The following is an 18704-nucleotide window of genomic DNA, read 5'->3' as shown; positions in this document are numbered from 1 at the left end:
AGTACGTGACTTTCTCTAAATTAAAATACCAGTTGATTAAAATATCAGTTTAGAATGTAATTTGATTAACATAATTTTAAATTGATCAATTTCACTAAACAAATTAACAAAAGAGCATAAATATATTCACAGTCTATATTTTTTATACCACAACATTATAATCTTAATACTATTATTTTAATATTTTTATATAATTTAATTACAAATTTATCTTTTATTATAGATATAATTTAATACTATTATTTTAATATTTTTATATAATTTAATTACAAATTTATCTTTTATTATATATATTTATATCTAAGTCTACCACACTATAAGAAGAATTGTATAAAACTGATACACTCTCATTATTTGAGTTTTGGGTCTGAAAAGATTAGGCTAACTCCACCTCAAAGTCTACAACACAAAAAGAAAATGGGACCCTTCAGAAAGGATGATATGTTAAGTGAAAAATCCCCTCAGTCCCAAACATTATCTCAATTCCTGAAAGAGCAACCAACTGAACAAGCAAAAGCTTCTTCTTCATGAGGTGCCTCCAGCTACAATCTTCACTGCTTCCCTTGCATGCAAAACTCAAACATCAGCTACATCATATAAGCCACACCTGCAAACTGTTTTGCCTTTCTACTCACCAACCTCCACTTCTCCTGCACTTACCTTCACCAACTTCATTGAGTACCAAGGCACTCCCACATTTAATGGTTGTTTCCCCAGCAGAATCCGGTGACCTATCATCCTTACTCCCAATAGGGTGCAGTCCAACACCTTTCTTTTTTCCTTCACAACACATCCTCTAAATTCTTAAATGAAATTTATTAGAAGATTAGTTTTTTTTCCTCACTCTATGGTTTTCAATAAGTATTAAATTATGTCAACAATGTGGCACTCTTCTCCTTATTATAATTGAATTTGGCACTTGGCTCAGGCTATAAAACAGCCTTCTGCTCCAAAATGGAGGCTATGATCTTTGAAGTCTAGAATTTAACTCAAAAATTCTCTATACATTGCAGTGGTGTGCTTCTAGCAATGTACTTCGTCTCAAATTTTGTTGTCCCGGGTTTCCTTGCCAACTCTTTCCCTAAGTCAGATGAAGAGCAGAAGGTTGATGATGAAGATGAAGATGAAGATGAAGGAGAAGATGAAGATGAAGAAGAAGATGAAGAAGAAGATGATAGAAGATGAATAAACAGGGGCATAGTACTTAGTGGGCAAGAGGAGGTCAAGGAGGAAGAAACAAGATTACTTTAACTTGATAACTAACCTCATAATGCTTTGAACCACTACTGCATGATTGTATCTTATCAATGTGTATTTTGGTGTATCTTTTTGTTCAGATGATAAAACATCTCAAGAGTAATTTGTGTTCCCATTAACAAACATGGTATTATTATTAGCTATTCTGCTATTACAATCTCGTGAAACCAAATTGTTCGTGCCTGATTCAGTGGGTTTCTACCCCCAAAATAGACAAAAACAAAAAAATAATATGATTAGTGATTGATATTTAATAATATAACTTCTTGGCACTAAAGAAGTTTACCCTCAATGGTTATGTTTCTTTTAGTACCGAAAATTAGACTGAAAAGTGTATCATATCATTAATGTAAAAGTTGTATTGTTCATGAACCATCTTTTATGACAATTTCCTCACTTTTTATCTCTATCACATTAAACTTTTTATTTCAAGCTCTTTTCTTAACTAATTTAACAATATTTACTACGGACACAATTTCTTAAACATAAATTGGCAATATTTGTATTAATAGATCAATTTCTATCAGCCATAACCGAATTCTTACAAAGAGTTGTCAAGCCAAGCCTGAGGAGTATCTCAAAGGTTATTCCAACAGTACACGTGTAAGCAGGCAGAGCTAACAAATAACATTATATTTACTAAAGCCAAAAAGAAATATCTTCAATTCCCTTAATAAAAAGAATGAAGTATTAACAACCATGTATTAAGAATAAAGAAAATTTACAGTTATCTGCAGGGGAACCCAAAAAATATTGCGTATCCTCAATAAACACAGTGAAGATGAAATTTGTCTATACAACTGTCCAACCAGCATCGAGAGAAGATTTCTCAGAAGGAGATGGGGATTCAGACTTTGGCGGCTTCTTTGAGAACAAAGATGACTTGCTATCAAAGAAACTTGAGAATGATTGCCGACCAGACTTTTCTTCATCATTTATCTGATCCTTTGAGAGAGACCTCCTCAATAGTTTATCTTTGCCGGCAAACATAAGGCTAAGCCTCTTCAACGGGCTCTTTGGTTCATCAGTAACCATAGCTGATTCCTCTGTCTGCTTAATCATCTTCAGTGCTTCTTCAGGATTCAATAACATTCTCTCCACTGTTTCATATGCCTACGCAGGAACGTAACCATTAAGTTCTCTATTAAATGTATTAGCAAATAGTTGCTGATAAAATCAACTACCAACAGTTTTGGTATCAATTACATGTCCGGTGGAATAATTTTTTTGTTCCCCATGAGCTTACAGGTAGGGTTATCAACGAGCTTGTATGCTAAAAGAGGTAAACTATATAGTTCTGGAAGGGAGTATTCATAAAAGTTACAAGTTTCGTGCATTGTGATGGTCTTCGAGACTCTGCTTAATAAATTTATTTATATAGTGGACGACTGTTCAAATATGAGGATAAGGTAAGAATTTTCTCCACTGGATTACATGTCACATTGACCATTCATTTCATTCAAGTATTAATCAATATAGAGAGAGATCTGAAGCTTCGCATGGATTCCGAGAGATGCTATATATTAAGTCACTTATTCTAGAGAGTACTCACCTGGACAAGATCATCAACTTTCTCATTCAATTTGCTGCTTTGACAAGCGACAACTATGTACTCCTTGCAGTCATAGAATAACTTCGAGAAGTCACTGTTACTAGACAGCATAGGTTCAGCCATTGCAAACCCTAAACCAAGCTATATAATTAAAACCAAAGGTTATGATTAGAAATGGTACAAGCACCAATAGATATCAATCAAATTGAGACAACTTGTTAAGAGTAAAAAGAACACAGTGCATTTCTATCAAGAAACTTTACAAAGCTATAGCATTATTACGAAATTCATCAATCAAGATATATTTTGGAACATAATGCTTTGTGATTTAAAAATTCTGAAATAATTAAAAGTTCAGAACAATTATATTTCTTTAGCACAAAAATTGGTGACATAAAAGAGCAAATGTTTTAGCCCTCACAAACCTTTAACAGCCAATGCTACTGAAGTCTGTATGGCAAGGAGTTCTAAGTTTGATCAGCACGATGCCTACTAAGTGTTTGTCTTACATTTTCTTTTATTACGAAAAAAAGACAACAATGTTTATTGTTGTATTTAATTGAGAGTACACTGAGTCCAGTGAAGGCTATCATTTTTCTTTTAATGACAAAGACTATTACTATTAGTCCTACTATGTAACAGAAGAACATCCTCCTTACAACAACAGAAGCCTTACCCACCCTCCTTACACAGAAAAATATTAAATGTACTACTATATTTCATCGCAAAAAATGCCTAGATGTCTATACATTCTATCAATATATATTCTACAATCTGCTTTAGATTCAGTCGCCAGATTCCAAGAAATCAAAAAACACAATTTTCAAATTAAAAAAAAAATAAAAAAACTGTACACCACATACGAGTAGTGATAGTAATACTTTCAAGATCCATCATGTAATGATAAATGAAACTATCAATATACAACAAAACTAACCAATGTGATAAAAGATTAAATATAGAACTTACCAAAGAAACAAACAGCTGTTCAAAAAGATCAGATGGATGGATGTCCTCAAAAGCATTTAGGATGCCCTCCCTATAAATGAATGAAACACGGGATTCAAGATATGGCTTTTTGGTTGAAATATTTTTTAATACAAAAAATCCTCATCATCAACTTACACTGCCAAATCCTCATCAAACAGAGGTGCCTGCTTAACAGCTGGTACTGGTTTTGATGTTTCCCACAATTCACGCCACAAATTACCTATCATTGACATGTAATGAAGTTAAGAGAAGAGTAGCAGTATGAATCAGAAAAAAATAAGTGTTCAACTGTTCCCATGTTTCTTGCAGATTTTGTGGGTTATAACTTTCAATAAAAGTAAGACAATACTCAAGATTCACTTGTCTGCATAATGATTTACCATAAATATGATATAATATCCAGTTTAGGCAATATATATCTTACTGAAATGCTATATAGATTGAGGCATAGGGTGTCAATACTTTCAATTCTGTGGTTTCCCAAGGCAGTTAGGAATATGAAACCTAATCATCTATGCTGATATCAATTGAATTGACTGACAAAGGAAATTATTAATTCAACACTCAAAATTATTCAAACTATACAGTTAGACATTCTAGAACCAAAACTGACCACTTAGCCACAAAAGTTTTTACAACAACCTGCGATGAAAAATTCTCATCATGTATACTGAAGATTCTATGCATGCCTGCCTTGCAACTCCCCAAATCATATTGTAAAATTTTACTCACAGTTTGTGATAAGATACAGTCCACAAAATATTGTTTCAAGCAAAGTAAATCCACAATTTTACCAGATGTTGATGCTCCACTGACATAAAAATGGACAACAAAATAGTTGCAGCAGAATTTAAGTATCAATCCATGATGAAAAAGACTGAAAGTATACCTTCTTTTTGCATTCGCCGACTTAGCTGACCTCTGGCAGACAATAACTCACCACTATCAAAAACATCACTATCCTCGACACTTGCCTCATTGTCTGTCCAATCAGGAGGAGAGTGCCATCTTACAAAATCCTCCAAAATACATCCAGGATTTGCAGCCTAAAATATGATAACAAACGGAACTAACTCAAACAAAACATTAGGTACATTCAATATAGTAAGAAGCCATTGGGAGAGCCTTACCTTGAAAGCTTGCATATCAGACAGCAATTGGGAGCACCCAGCACCAACACTGACCATAAAAGGTAACATAGTAATCAAATGAGAAACGGCTATATGATCATCAATGTATTATAAAATAGCATTCTGTGAATGTTTTGTTGATCAACTAGTCCATCAATGCAAATCCTAGAAATTAGTTCTTAGGTTCAGACTCTAGCTAGACAGATACTGGTCCTGGACACAGTCTAGAAGTGAGTCAATAGGTCATATTAATAGGTTTTAGATCGTGTGAAACAATTCACAAAGGTGTAGAGGAACACATCTAACAAGCAATAAAGAGCCCAAGAAGCAAGAAGAAATTGATTATTTAATAAAAAAGTTCATGATATAGAACAGTGAACTGGGATCAAATACACACTATACATATATACAAGGAAAAGGGAAAATGCATTTAGATATGAGATAATGGATGGTAAAAAAATGAATAGCAGATAGCTTACATACCTCCCTGTCCGCAGCACAAACTCCTCTGTTTCCTTGATTAGATCTTCTGTAAGCAAAGGCCCTTCCTATACATAAAATAGTTCAAAGATCTAAATTATAACAGTGTGTTTGAGTAGTAATTATATATAAAAAAATAAATATCTGTCAAACCTGGGTGAGTGGAGAATACACAGGCTCGCCAGTTTCCAACAGTGTCATATCTCCAGCAAGACGATCTGCACCAAGTCGTAGAATAAGCTCCCCACTGTTTACTCTAGCATATAAAACAGGGCTTGCAGGAGCTCCAACATTATTATCAGATGATTCTTTTGTGCCTGAACTAGCTTGTATCATCATAGAGTCTAAAGATTCAGTGGCAATACTGCGGAACATTTTCCGAGAGATGCAGCAATTAATTACTTGAAAATGTTGATATAGAAGACATGACTTCAAATCAGGAATCTCGTTCTGGGGAACTCCTGGTAAGTGTTGCTCCTCATACCAAAGTTTTCTTAGCTGTATCAGTAAATTTAAATAAATAAGTTTATAATATTCTTCCTCAGCTGGTAATTACGGAAAATTAGCATTACTAGTCCTAATTATGTTCAAGTAACAGATCCTAAGCCAGAAGGTATTTGCATATGATTTATTTTTTCTTTTGTTGACATACTGATCTGAGGGGAGAAAAAAGGCAAATAGCTTTATAGTACACGTGGGATTGAGTTGTTTTGGTTTGAAAGCTTCCGAAGTTACCAATAACAGCATATGAATAATCTGCTGCCTTTTCCACAAATTTAATTTATTTGCAAAGGGAAGGGAAGGATAACTAGATGCAAACTTTATTAGACCAGTATACAAAAAAAGGAAAAAATTCACTACCCAACTCCTCAAGCAATATGAAGTTCTCAAACTTCTAAAATAACAATTAAAAATCAAAACAAGTAGAAAACAAAATATGACATTTCTCAATATGGCATTAAGTGATCCTGCATAATTATTTGCTGTGATCTAGATGAAGATATTAATGTAGTAATGATGATTCACTCGGTTACAAAGATCATAAGCCTTAAACTGGTTACTTTAGATAATAGTTCATATATAATGGAAAATATATGATCAATATTGTAAATAAAATTCAGAGCTCTTGGTAAGTAATAAGGAGTATGATGATATCAGAACTGGAAATTCTTTTGAAGATAAACATACTTCAGCAACAACACTGCACCAGAAAAGAGCCATTTTACGGACAGTCTTGTAGTTTCCAATGATTTCAGCTAGCTTAACAACAAGGCTTTCAGGAGGAGCACCATGAATATCTCTTGGCAAAGATGTCATGACAATTTCCTCTATATTAGAGTTGATCTTTCTTGTTAGGAAATCTCCCTCTGCGAATATCTTGCAAATATTACAATGAAAGTGAAAGATCATTGCAGATAGTGGGTTAAAGAAGACGAAGAGCATAAAAAGGTTCTTCAATGTAATTACATCATCAGCAAGCCACCTACAATTTACATACCTGGATCAAACAGAGAACTGATTAACTGCACAACTTTATCATTGCTACTAAACTCCGAAGTAAGATTGTCCTCCTTTTCACGTAGCACTAAAGCCTTAACTGCAGAGAGACTCAAGCCTGCCCTCTCTTTAGCGGGTGAAGAACCTCCTGGTGAAGCTATAAATTCTTTCATTGACTTCACTTTACTTCCGGCCCTAGTCAAAAGGTAAAATAAAAATTTAAGAAGCGAGATATATTATTGAGCATAATGTTTTTGAAGGACAGAACAAACTTCTTATGTTGCCGAAATATACAATAACATTGAATAGAACCTTGGAGTAGTTCACAGAAAGCTGCAGGAAAAAAGGGCAACAAAAGGCAAAATATTTGTAAAAACAATTACAACTTACTCAACAGCTATAGCCAATTGCTTGAGTACAGATGACGGAGGAATGGGATCCTTAGTTGCAGCAGTTAGGCTTTCAACTGAAGGAAATGATTCTGAAGCCTGAATCAAAGTTTTCATTCATACATCATTAAAGCAACCCATATGTGTAATAAATTGGCATATCAAAAAGATACTCATTTGTATGATTGAAAACGCAAAGTAATAATAAAACCCCGATTGTATCTTTAGCAATCTTTAGTTAATTTACCGGAAGGAGGGAGACCATGAGATTCCCACAACCAGTTTATTACAAGAATACCTTGCATTCCTAACTTACATATGAACTTTCTTGTTAAATATGATGACTTATCTTCCTGGTTTGGAGACTTCAATCATCCGCACACAGTTGGAGGTTGGAAGATGAATCCTCCAGTTAAAATGTTTCGTATTTTCTTACCTTGGCATCAAGATCATTCTTCACATTCAGGGTGTACAAATTATCATCGTAAAATGGAATTGCCATGTTCGCATCCCCAACTTTATCTGTATCTTCAACTTCTTTTCTCCCTCTCCGGATGTTCTTTATTCTATCTTGCCAATCCTGCTTTATTCCTAGATGTGGAGGCCTCCACTTTATATGCTTCAATTCACTGCGAATCTGCACCATCCCAAAGACCAATGTGCAAGTAAGTAACCACTCACTACATGACAAATGTTGCCTAATAACTACCTACCCATAAACGCAGACAAATAGGTAAAACATATTTCAATCATCTTTTAAGCCAAGACAGATTTCGTATCACAACACAAAAATGAAGATGTCACCTTCACGCTTATTGTGGATTCTAATTAATTTTGAGGAAGGACATTGAGTTGAGTGAACGAATTAAATACGAAACAGAGTTTATTAGTAATTAATTCACCAAATAATGAATTACAATACATCCCACCGAATCTAAATCTCCCTTCCTTCACGAACCTAAAATTAAAACCCAACTAAACAAACAATTATAGTTTCGTTTGATAATCAAATGTAGCTCCCGAAAGTGCACACATTGGGAAAAAAACAAAAAACAATCCAACCTCGGTAGGATTGAAAACGTTTCCGCTTCGAAACAGTTATCACCCAAATTTTATGGCCAACACGAAGTTCAAACTAAGAAATAATAATTAATATTAACAATAAATAATAAACAAAAGCAGAAGAATTAACAATTAACAATTAACAGTTAATTACTCTGATACACGCCGAATACCTTGGACTCGCTTTCGTTGTTGTTGTTGTTGCTGTTGGGAGAATCAGCTTCCGGCGACGAGTGCCTATCGTGATCTTCTTCACGGTCAACAAATTGAGTCAATGCTAATTCCGAAAATAGCAATTATTATTTTAATTATTAACTGTTTAAATCTCCCTAAAAATACGAAGGGAGAAGAGAAGGAAAGAAGAAAAAGGCAAATCTGTTTAAAGCTAGATAAACAAAAAAAGAAATCCAATAATAGGTCGCGAGAGATGTGGCGCCATGAGAACCTCACTCACCTCGATCAGATTTGAAATCCATAAGCACGCGCTCCGCTTTCGCCGCCGCGGAATGGAAGGCGATCCTCGCTTTCGACACGAAAGTCTGCTCCTCCATCCACACACACGCGTTCGCTCCTTCCTTCCACCTACCGTGAGGATTGAACCGTTGCGAGCTAGCTCTAACTCATCGCTTCCACCATTTGTAGTCAGCGAAACGTTACTTTGTGCAAAAACCGCATCAACTTCATGCTCATGTGACGCTTCCTATGGACTGAGAAACTACTCACAGTAGTGGAAGATCACAAGTTCAGTGCTCTTCACTTCTTCTCTGCACTGAAACGGGATTTTGTTTTTTCGGTTTTCTTGTTAATTCATTAAAATAGTTATTTTAGTGTGTTCCGTTTTTGCATAAATGAAATGCCTCTGTGGCATTTGGCCACCACTGTGAGTGGCCGGCCTTAAATTCGCTTACTCCAAACTCATACAATTCAAGAAAAAAACAAAACCAACATTCACATTAAATAAATATATATATCAATTTATTTTGACTGAATAAATATTTAACAATTATTTTATTTTATTTTGATAAAAAAAATATTTAACAAAGATTGTCAAGAATAAAAATGTCAGAGTGATCGAAAAGAGAAATTTTATCAAGAATTCATCTTCCAGTAATTTGTACTTCTCTTGTTATATGCTCCATTTTAATTGAAAATTCGTTTATAGTGATTTGTTTATATGGTTGAAACGAAACGATGAACTTAATAAAATAAAATTACGTTATCCATCTTTTTTTAATTAACACGTAATTTTTTTTTTATATATTTAAATCTAGAATCCGTATATAAATCTGAATCATACCGTTATATGAATTATTAGTTAAATGTCAGGTCAAGATTTAAAAATAAAATAAAAAACTATTTAACTTTTTTGAAAAAAAAAACTGCATGACTTAATTATTTTAATTTAACCATTTACATTAAGGTTTATGTCAATTCGCTTTCACATTTAAAAAATAAACTCTAACTATATATAGTACGTACATGGCTTAAATATATTTTTAATTCATTAAATTTAAGTTAAATTGGTTTCTGAATGTTGAAATTTAAAAAACAATCTTTAGCTCCTATAATTTTAAAAAAATATTAGTTCATCTATCTAAACATCATATAAATATATATTCATATAACTAAATGTTTGAAAATCTAAAAAAAATGCCTGTGTAATTTACTTTCAACTAAATAACATTCAATTAACTAAAGTTTATACATGAAAAAGAATTAAAACTTTTATTAATATAAATTTAATTTCATTGGTTTAAAATATATTTTCTGAGATGACTTAACCTTTTTTTTTCTTATTAACTTTAGGAATGGACAATCAAATTTAGGCTATACTATTCAAAGTGGATTGGTAAACAAAGAATGCACCTACATATTTTCATGACTGTTTTCTTTTAATTCCGGGATGAAAAATTTGTATTTAATGGATTCAAAATTTAAAATTCCAGAACCAAGGATACAAATAAAAATTTGAATTGTAGAATCCAAATTGGATAATTTCAATATGTTTGAAAGTATGAAAATGCAAGAAGAAATCATGGGATTCATGAAGAAATTAACTGGGGATTAATCGAGACAGAGAAAAAGTGATCTACACCAATGAGTAGAAGAAATCCCCACAGTTAAGTAAACGTAATGCAACCAGAAAGATTTGAACACCATTATGATTTGGTATAACCTATGCTTATCATAATTTGGTGCAACCCAATTAGGAGTGTACTGATTTTGTTTGGTTGTTACCAAACAGATTCTATTATACTCTCTTTTTTTTTATGAATTTCAACTCTGTAAGATAGATCACATTCTGAATTTACAAGCCCGCAATAAATTTGTTTTCATATTAAAAACTCATTAAATGAGTTTTAAAAATATTAATATATATTTTATTTAAATAATGTTAGAATCGTACAAAAATTATCATAAATTCAACTAATATTTTTTAATTAAACATTTCACCATATATATTATAGTAGTATCTTTCAAATATAGTATCCAATACATATATCCAACACAAATACATATATATTATAGTAGTATCTTTCAAATATAGTATCCAATACATATATCCAACACAAATACACCTAAGAGATTTAAGAGAAGTGTCAAAAGGCTCAAATGTGTCCACTAGCCATTTAGTGGTTACTTTGTCCATACACAAAGTAAATTATTAAACTTCTAAAATAAGTGATTTATCTTAAACAAATTTTAAAACAAGTCATTTATTGTTTTTTAATGCTTATAAAAAATTATTTGTTGGAAAAATAACTACAGTAGCAACATTCCAGAAGTCCTTTTACCAAACAAAAAGTCCTTTTTTTTGGGATAGCGAGTTTTTTCGCAAACTAGAATACAAAATAAAAAGTAACTTTTCATTAAAAATGGATGACATCAAGTCAACCTATTCTGATTTATCCAAAGTACGTGAGAAAAATAATTGAAGAGCACCCCACATACATAGCATTAAACATATTACAGTAGCAGTGTAAAACATCAGTACAAAATTACTTTCAAAACAATCTTTCGCAGGATAGATAAAATATAAATGTACGTTTACACATAAAACACCTTTGCCTGTTGAACACGACAATTCGTCCAGTCAAAGCCTCTGAAGGAGCAATCAGCACAATTCAAGAAGCCCGTCATACCGAATATCAATTTTTCAGATTAAAAGCTTCTCAATAGCGTCCTGCACACAAACAAAATACTCAGAATCCTTATTTATTCACTATAACTAGATAAACCACTTGTTAAGAGCCCACTTAAGACCCAGTGATTTTTGGTTAGCTTATTACTTGTGATATCATATAATACTTAAATATGATTTTATCAGATTTTACCACAACTCAATTACAATGAACACAATGAATAGTTACTCAACACATTTACCAGTCGAATGATTTATCAAGATTTTAACATCACTAATGATCAAGACAGTTAGCAATTACATGAATAATATTAAAGTAAAGCCATTTGAATACCTTTAGTTGCTGAATTTGTGATTTCAGCTGACTTCCTTCATTGGTTGTTACAGAACATGCAATCACTGGCCGTGTGACGCCACATGCCCGCCCAAGTGCTTGTTTTGATGGGACGAATACATAGGGGACATTCTAAAAGATTCAAATTAAGCATACACAGGTAAAGGTTACTTTGCTGCTATATACATAAAATCCAAGAAACATAACAGAATTGAAATGACATTAAACGGGATAGTCTAAGGCCAAAGAAAATTATTCAAATTGAAATTTACATCTATAGCTATCTCAATCTTTGCCGACATTATGTCTGGCTAATTTCTTTCCAACTTCCAATGTGTGATTGATCACTCAGTAAACTCAACCACAAAAATATGAAAAGTTATGTTCATTTTCTCGGGAAGACGTCTGACAGAAGAAAAGTCTTACAATCTAATAAAGGCATAAGATGGTAAAGTATCCTCATATTTGGAATAAGGACAAACTGTAAAATACAAAACCAGTAAAATAGTATAGATATACGACAGACAGGGGGCAAATGAAAATAACTTGTATAAAGTCGTGACAAGGGTTATTGCGAACATGCAAAATCTCCATCAAAGTAAAAGTTTGGTTTAGCATCACATAAATGTTACTTGTTGTACATACAGATAGCATATTAATAAATTGAAAATGAAAATAATCTATTGTCAAATGCAAAAGACCCAAGCATCAGAAACTGAAAATTAAGCTATTACAACTGATAGTTGACACAGTTTATGAATTGGGAGTGTCTTCAGATCCATTTCTAAGCATTAACACAAGTCTAATCATATCCAGCTCCGGTCAGACAGGAACCATGAATATTCTGAAATTTGAATCTTTAGAAGATATGCTAATAGCTTTATTCTGTTTGAAACAAAAATCATAGGAAAATACACAAAAAGAAGGGAGACTCAATGACTACAATGGTAATCCCCAATTAGTAAAAAAATCATTATATAATTCTGATGTTACAGCAGAGGTTGCAGTTAATTATTTATGTCAAACAAAATAAAACAAGGAGACGGATCATTGAGATATAATCATTACACACTTTTTAGTTTTAAACAGATTAACGTGCTTATAATTTTCCGGCAACTCCCTAGTAGGAGGGATCAAAATATTAGAAGTTCCAGCAAGGCAGAGTTCAGTCCGAGAACGTTCGCTCACGAACATATTTACTCCGTAATAATATATTTGAAGTTCAGTCTCTTGATATAATGTATTTGCATACTTTACCTTATTTTAAGCTTCTTTACCATTTTAGTTTTCTTGTTTATTCTCATTCTGCTGTTTATGATAAATTGTCAACAATTAAATTGCATAAGAAACATTTGCAGGGAAATAGATTACCTTGTCCTCAGCAAGCAGAGGAAGATGGAGTAGAATTTCAAGAGGCTCGGTGTCTGCCGCCATGACAACGAACTCAGAAATGCCTCTGTTCAGAGTCTTGGTGGCTGAAACGAATCGAATGCATCAACACCAATCATACTTAACCACTTTTCTTCATATACTCTTTTTTTTAACATCAGAAAGAACGAAAAAGAAAGAAGAAAAGAGATTAAAACCTTCATTAGCACCCTTTTTGAGCTGCTTGTAGTTGGCAGCTTGTTGCACAAGATCGAGTATTGTTATTGAGAGTTGCGCATCGGCCAGAGGGTAAGCTTTTGGGTTCACGGTCTCTCCTGTCTGCAAAACAAACAATGATTAAACAGAGAAAACACAAACAAACGAGAAACTTCAACATTCAGAAAAAAAGATAACAAAAATTCTGAGAAGCGAGTGAGGAAGAACCAACCATTTTTGGATGCTCGGTGATTGCAGAAAGAGAGAAGAGGCTAGCTAGGGTTTTGAGGGGAGACGAGAGAAAATAACTTTGGAGCAATAGGGTTTAAGTAATGAGATACTCACACACACACTTAATCTTCACCCTTCGATTCATCCTACGGTCTACATTCACTCTTTTCATTTTCAAATATAGTCTCTACAATAAATAATAATATTTTATCAAAATATTAGTAACTAATAATAATACTTTATGTAAATAATATTAATAATATAATAATAAGAAGAAGAAGAAGAAAAAAAGTAATTCAAGAGGAACTATACTATTAAAAGGCTCATAAGTGTTATATTTCTAAAAGAAATTTAAATTTCAAAACCATTAGTATGGTGACACTTTATGATAACAAAATTAATTTTTTATTATAATTATTAAATAAATATGTTTATAGTTTTAGTTTTTTATTGTCAGTAATTAATTAAGTTTGTAAAATAATTATAAAATCTAAAAGTTAAAATAATAAAATAAGTTATAGACATTTATAAAATGAAATTCTCTTTATAATTAAAAATTATTTTCACTTTATTTATTATTTAAAATATTTATTTGTGTAACTCGTCTTTAATCTATAAATATTTATATCGATACTGGTAATATTAAAAAATCTATGATAACCATTTTATTTTTTTTTTAAATATAGAACTTTCTTATTTAAAATATAAATTATGATCTTCTCCATATTTTATTTTAAAATATTTTTATTTGTGAAAATTTAACGGGTTGACTATTTTATTTAAAAAATAAATAAATGACAAATATAATATTAGAAAATATAACTAAAAAGTGTATTTAAAAATATTTTAAAATTAAATAATTTTAGTATTACATTGTTTTTATAATCAAGTATATTTATAGTTGTACTTTATTGTGAATTTTGGAATTTAATTATTCTGAGTGGTGGTTTAAGTATTTTAATATACTAAATTAATATTTTTATGATAAAAAATGTAATTACAACTTAGAATTATAATTTTAAATAACTTCTTAATATCAATAATTTTACTATAAATAATTAATTTTAATTACAATATAAATAACATTTGACATTACTTTTTATTTGTTTTACTTTTTGGATTTGTTAGGTTACACTATAATCTTACTCACAAGATAACTTACTGTTGGAAAGGAAAAATCAAAAGTAGTTTTTCTTAGTTTTTTTCTGTACCGGTAGGCACCGGATTAACGCACGTGACCGACCGACCGAGTGCAAAATAAATGTAAGGGCAACTATGTGACTGACAAGCTAAGGTGGTTAAGATACACCTCCGAAGAATAAGGAATATGCGTTTAAAGAAGATATGTTACCCGGATATTCCGGAGCACGACAAGACATATCCATAACCACCCTGAGCCCAAGGGATAGAAAGCCCATTAGGCAATCCTATAAATACTGTGCTCAAGTCAGAGAAAGGTATGTTTTCATTCACTTACGAAACCGCGCTTAGAATCTCATACTTACTTGAGCGTCAGAGTGCCTTCGCAGGTACCCTCTCCCGCCCGACCGAATGAGACACCAAAAAGGAACGACCAACTGAAGGAGACACCAAAAAGGAATCAGCAATCTCATTACGTCAACCGACCGTGCCTGGGCCTCATTTCTCCAAACAGGTACAATTGGCGCCCACCGTGGGGCCGATGCAAGATTTCAATTTTTAAAGCTATAATGGTTGCAACAAGGGACAACAACGACGCTATGGCAGAACAGATGACTATGATTCAAACCCTCCAAACTCAGATGGAGGAACTGCGGCAAAAGGGGATGGAAGACCGTCGTCAACACGAAGAGGATAAACACCGCCAAGAGGAAGAAATCGCCTTATTGAGAGAGCAGAATGCGCGACTCCAGCGACAGGTCGATAATCCCGAACAAGAAGGCCAATCCCATATGGCCGACCGAACCGCGACACCAATCTCTCGCATACACCGGCCGACACTAATCCTGCTTCCAGAGCTGGAACAGTCGAAAGAAAGTCAAGTAAAAGGGGTCATCCTTTTACAGACGAAATCATCACCACACCACTTCCTGACAAATGGAGAGGCCTCGCCATTAAACTCTATGACGGCTCAACCGACCCGGACGAGCATTTAAATGTTTACAAGACGCAAATGACTTTGTATACCACAGATAACAATGTGTGGTGTAAAGTATTCCCCACGTCGCTCCATGGAGAACCTCTTACTTGGTTCTCTCTTCAGGGCATTGAGTAGCTTCAAAGATTCTTTCTATGTCTCTCACCCACTGGTCTGCTCCATCTGGATTTACCTTGCCATTGAATTTGGGTGGATTGTGTCTCATAAAATCCTCCAAACTAAAGGTATGGGGTTGTTGATGAAGCTGAGATGCTTTTGCTACTAATCTAGTTGTTTCTAATTGATGAAGGGCGGCCTGATGCTGTTGTGCCATAGCAGCACTTTGTTGTTGCAAGGCTGTTGCCATCATCTCTATTGCCCGAGTTAAGTTGGGCATATCTACTGGTGGAGGAGGAGTAGGTGGTCTACGTGCCATCTTCTAAGCACATAAAGAATTGGATTAGAAATTACTAAAAATTTACAACTACATCTTTAAGACAAATTAACTTCAAAGAAATAATCATACAAAATAAGTTAAAACCAATCAAAACTTATCCCTAAAATGTACTCTAGCTACTTAGAATTAAGATAGAAAATAATCTTGATCTAGTCATGAGTGTGCACCCTCACCACTCTATCAAGATTCTTTTCATTCTTAATACTTTCATCTTTATTCATAACAATTAAATTTATTTGACTCAAACACAAACAAGATTTCAAGAAATCAACTTTGTCAAACATCTTATTAGAAACTTTTAACTAAGTCTTGAGGCTAGACTTAAACAAAAATCTACACGCAGGAGAAACAGAATAAACCCACTAACCTCAGGTTATCCTAAGGATGAACTGCTATGATACCATTAAATGTAACACCCCAGAAAATAACATCTAACTATTACAATACAAGTTCTACGTATTTCTATACAAACTTGGAGTTTTTCAAAACATTCCTAATACATGATTAGGATTTATAGAAATACAAATATTTACATATCCATAGCTCAAAATAAAACTCTGAAACCTCTAAGGTTTTCCTGCACCTGTATGGTCATCTGCTCGTGTACATAGTACAGTCATCGCAGTTTAAACACAACACAAAAAGTAAGGGTAAGCTAGTGAAAATAGAATTTTATAATATACGAAATTAAATTAAAAGAGAAAATCAAATTACATGGCCAATTTCTCAATTATTCAATCGTCTTCAAATTACAACATAAATCAATCACATAGATCTCACATGGATCTACACATCCAAAATATTCAACAAATAACGTCTTCCGGAAGACCCGTATTAAGTAAGTCCTACCAGAGACTAACACCTGATCCAAAGATTACCAGCGAATCCAACGGACCAGGGTAAGTTCAATACAACCCAAGCCGTGCATCTCATATGTCACGGTGTGCATGAACTCCCCCATCAGCTTCTCACCACCTGATATCTTAATCTATGTGACTTAGATCATCAGTGAAGCTCGGAGATCTCTGTTACCACATAGGCATCAATACTTAATACACAGCAAACATCAGTCCATACATTATCCCGACATCAATACTTAATACACAATGAACATCAGTCCATACATTATCCCAAATGTATGAATTCAATTCCATACCATTTCGTCATACAATATCATTCAAAAAGTGATCCAAAATATTCAAAAGTCTATTTGACATAAAAAAAATAACACTTTAATACTAAATCATCAAAATCAAATATTTCCACAACTTAAATCATATATAAACAAACAAACCAATATATATAAACACACAACATCCCTGCAAGAGAAATTGAATATTGGGACCACGTCCCTTCCACATCCAGATCTTCTAACCTAGGGTTCTATTAAAAATTAAATTTAGCTTTCCAAGCAACTTTTAGAATTTTATTCCCCATCGTTTGGATAAGCTTAAAGATTTACGGGCCTAATGCAAATTATCCAAACAGAACAAAATTTCAGTATATAATAGAATAAGTTGAGAGGATTAAACTTCTCAACTGACCCCATCAAGATTGATGACTAAATCCTAAGGAAAAACAGAGAACAAAGGATATTTAGAGTAAAAATGAACTTACTCTGTTTGAAAATCTGATCGGGTAGAAATGTTCCTTAACTCCTCAGCTACAGCGCGTGGTATGATCAGATTCTAAAATAGATGAAGATTGGGAAAAAGAAAATTAGGAGAGAGGGAGAGAAGAGAATATGGAGAGAGAGAGAAAAAGAAGAAAAAAATGGTGCGTGTGCAGGGGGTCTGTGCGTTGCTTTTCTTTTTAATGCTGTCACATTATATACTGAAATTATGAAGACAATAAATTACTAATTTTATAGTGGAAGCAAAATTAATATTAAATATATTAAAAAGTTCAAACTAAATACGTATGTACGCTTACATTTTTATATGATTTTTTAAAATTATAAAAGTTTGATAACTTTGACACACTGATTATTATTTTTATCTTATTTTATTATATGTAGTTATTATTTTAAGAAATAATTTGTTAAACACAATTTTAGTGGACTAAAAATATTATTTATAGCTACACAATTTAATCATCTCATGCGTCGCGCTTCCAGTATACATTTTAATAAGAACAACATAATTCATTAAAATATAAACGATAATACAAAATGTATTTATTTTGTCATTACTGAAAATGAAAAAAGTTCACCAGTAAATAAAATACTTGTATTAAATGATACATACACTCACACTCACCTTTTATTTTATTTATATATTTTTTTATTATCTATATTTTAAAAAAACTTTAGTTTTTAAAAAATTTATCGAGGTATGTTTAGTCGTTCGTACAAAGTAAGAATTTTGAAGATATTTGTTTGAGATAGATTTTAGTTAATACGATATGAAAATAAAATAAGAAAACACGTGTTATTTTGAGCTTTGGCATCAAAAATTCAAAACTTGATTTTTTTTTATATACAC

General features: G+C 32.7%; 3 protein-coding genes across 5 annotated transcripts; 1 reads left to right on the top strand and 2 right to left on the bottom strand.

The window, feature by feature from the left end:
* Positions 1–440: 440 nt before the first annotated feature.
* Positions 441–1380, top strand: LOC137827261 (uncharacterized). The gene is made up of 2 exons (XM_068633535.1): positions 441–754; positions 1014–1380. The coding sequence occupies exons 1-2, from the start codon at positions 528–530 to the stop codon at positions 1183–1185; spliced, it is 399 nt and encodes a 132-aa protein (XP_068489636.1). The 5' UTR covers positions 441–527; the 3' UTR covers positions 1186–1380.
* Positions 1381–1875: 495 nt separating this feature from the next.
* On the bottom strand, positions 1876–9294 carry LOC137827259 (uncharacterized). 3 transcript variants are annotated; one of them, XM_068633533.1, is made up of 14 exons: positions 8812–9294; positions 8531–8607; positions 7732–7932; positions 7297–7394; positions 6908–7101; positions 6598–6776; positions 5563–5907; positions 5413–5477; positions 4930–4978; positions 4689–4845; positions 3935–4019; positions 3779–3848; positions 2810–2950; positions 1876–2370 (listed from the first exon to the last, which is right to left on the bottom strand). In XM_068633533.1, exons 1-14 carry the CDS (start codon positions 8906–8908, stop codon positions 2050–2052), a joined length of 2079 nt encoding a protein of 692 aa, XP_068489634.1. In that variant the 5' UTR covers positions 8909–9294; the 3' UTR covers positions 1876–2049. The 3 variants fall into 3 exon arrangements, with proteins under 3 accessions (XP_068489634.1, XP_068489635.1, XP_068489633.1); XM_068633534.1 differs by having other exon boundaries at positions 8531–8604; XM_068633532.1 differs by having other exon boundaries at positions 8531–8634; positions 8812–9247.
* Positions 9295–11289: 1995 nt separating this feature from the next.
* Positions 11290–13790, bottom strand: LOC137827258 (uncharacterized). The gene is made up of 5 exons (XM_068633531.1): positions 13650–13790; positions 13420–13540; positions 13205–13308; positions 11834–11965; positions 11290–11541 (listed from the first exon to the last, which is right to left on the bottom strand). Exons 1-5 carry the CDS (start codon positions 13650–13652, stop codon positions 11515–11517), a joined length of 387 nt encoding a protein of 128 aa, XP_068489632.1. The 5' UTR covers positions 13653–13790; the 3' UTR covers positions 11290–11514.
* Positions 13791–18704: the final 4914 nt, after the last annotated feature.

This window comes from Phaseolus vulgaris, chromosome 8 (genome assembly GCF_000499845.2).
Source record: "Phaseolus vulgaris cultivar G19833 chromosome 8, P. vulgaris v2.0, whole genome shotgun sequence".
Lineage (NCBI taxonomy): Eukaryota > Viridiplantae > Streptophyta > Magnoliopsida > Fabales > Fabaceae > Phaseolus > Phaseolus vulgaris.
This window is presented reverse-complemented; position numbering and strand designations above follow the sequence as displayed.

Coding starts and splice junctions, on each gene's coding strand:
- LOC137827261 (XM_068633535.1), top strand. CDS start 528: ATGAGGTGCCTCCAGCTACAATCTTCACTGCTTCCCTTGCATGCAAAA. Junction 755..1,013: donor TCATCCTTACTCCCAATAGG/GTGCAGTCCAAC, acceptor TATACATTGCAG/TGGTGTGCTTCTAGCAATGT.
- LOC137827258 (XM_068633531.1), bottom strand. Junction 13,309..13,419: donor CAAAAAGGGTGCTAATGAAG/GTTTTAATCTCT, acceptor GATTCGTTTCAG/CCACCAAGACTCTGAACAGA. Junction 11,542..11,833: donor CACAAATTCAGCAACTAAAG/GTATTCAAATGG, acceptor GTTTGTGTGCAG/GACGCTATTGAGAAGCTTTT.
- LOC137827259 (XM_068633532.1), bottom strand. CDS start 8,908: ATGGAGGAGCAGACTTTCGTGTCGAAAGCGAGGATCGCCTTCCATTCC. Junction 6,777..6,907: donor CAGTTCTCTGTTTGATCCAG/GTATGTAAATTG, acceptor AGATATTCGCAG/AGGGAGATTTCCTAACAAGA. Junction 4,846..4,929: donor CTGATATGCAAGCTTTCAAG/GTAAGGCTCTCC, acceptor ATCATATTTTAG/GCTGCAAATCCTGGATGTAT.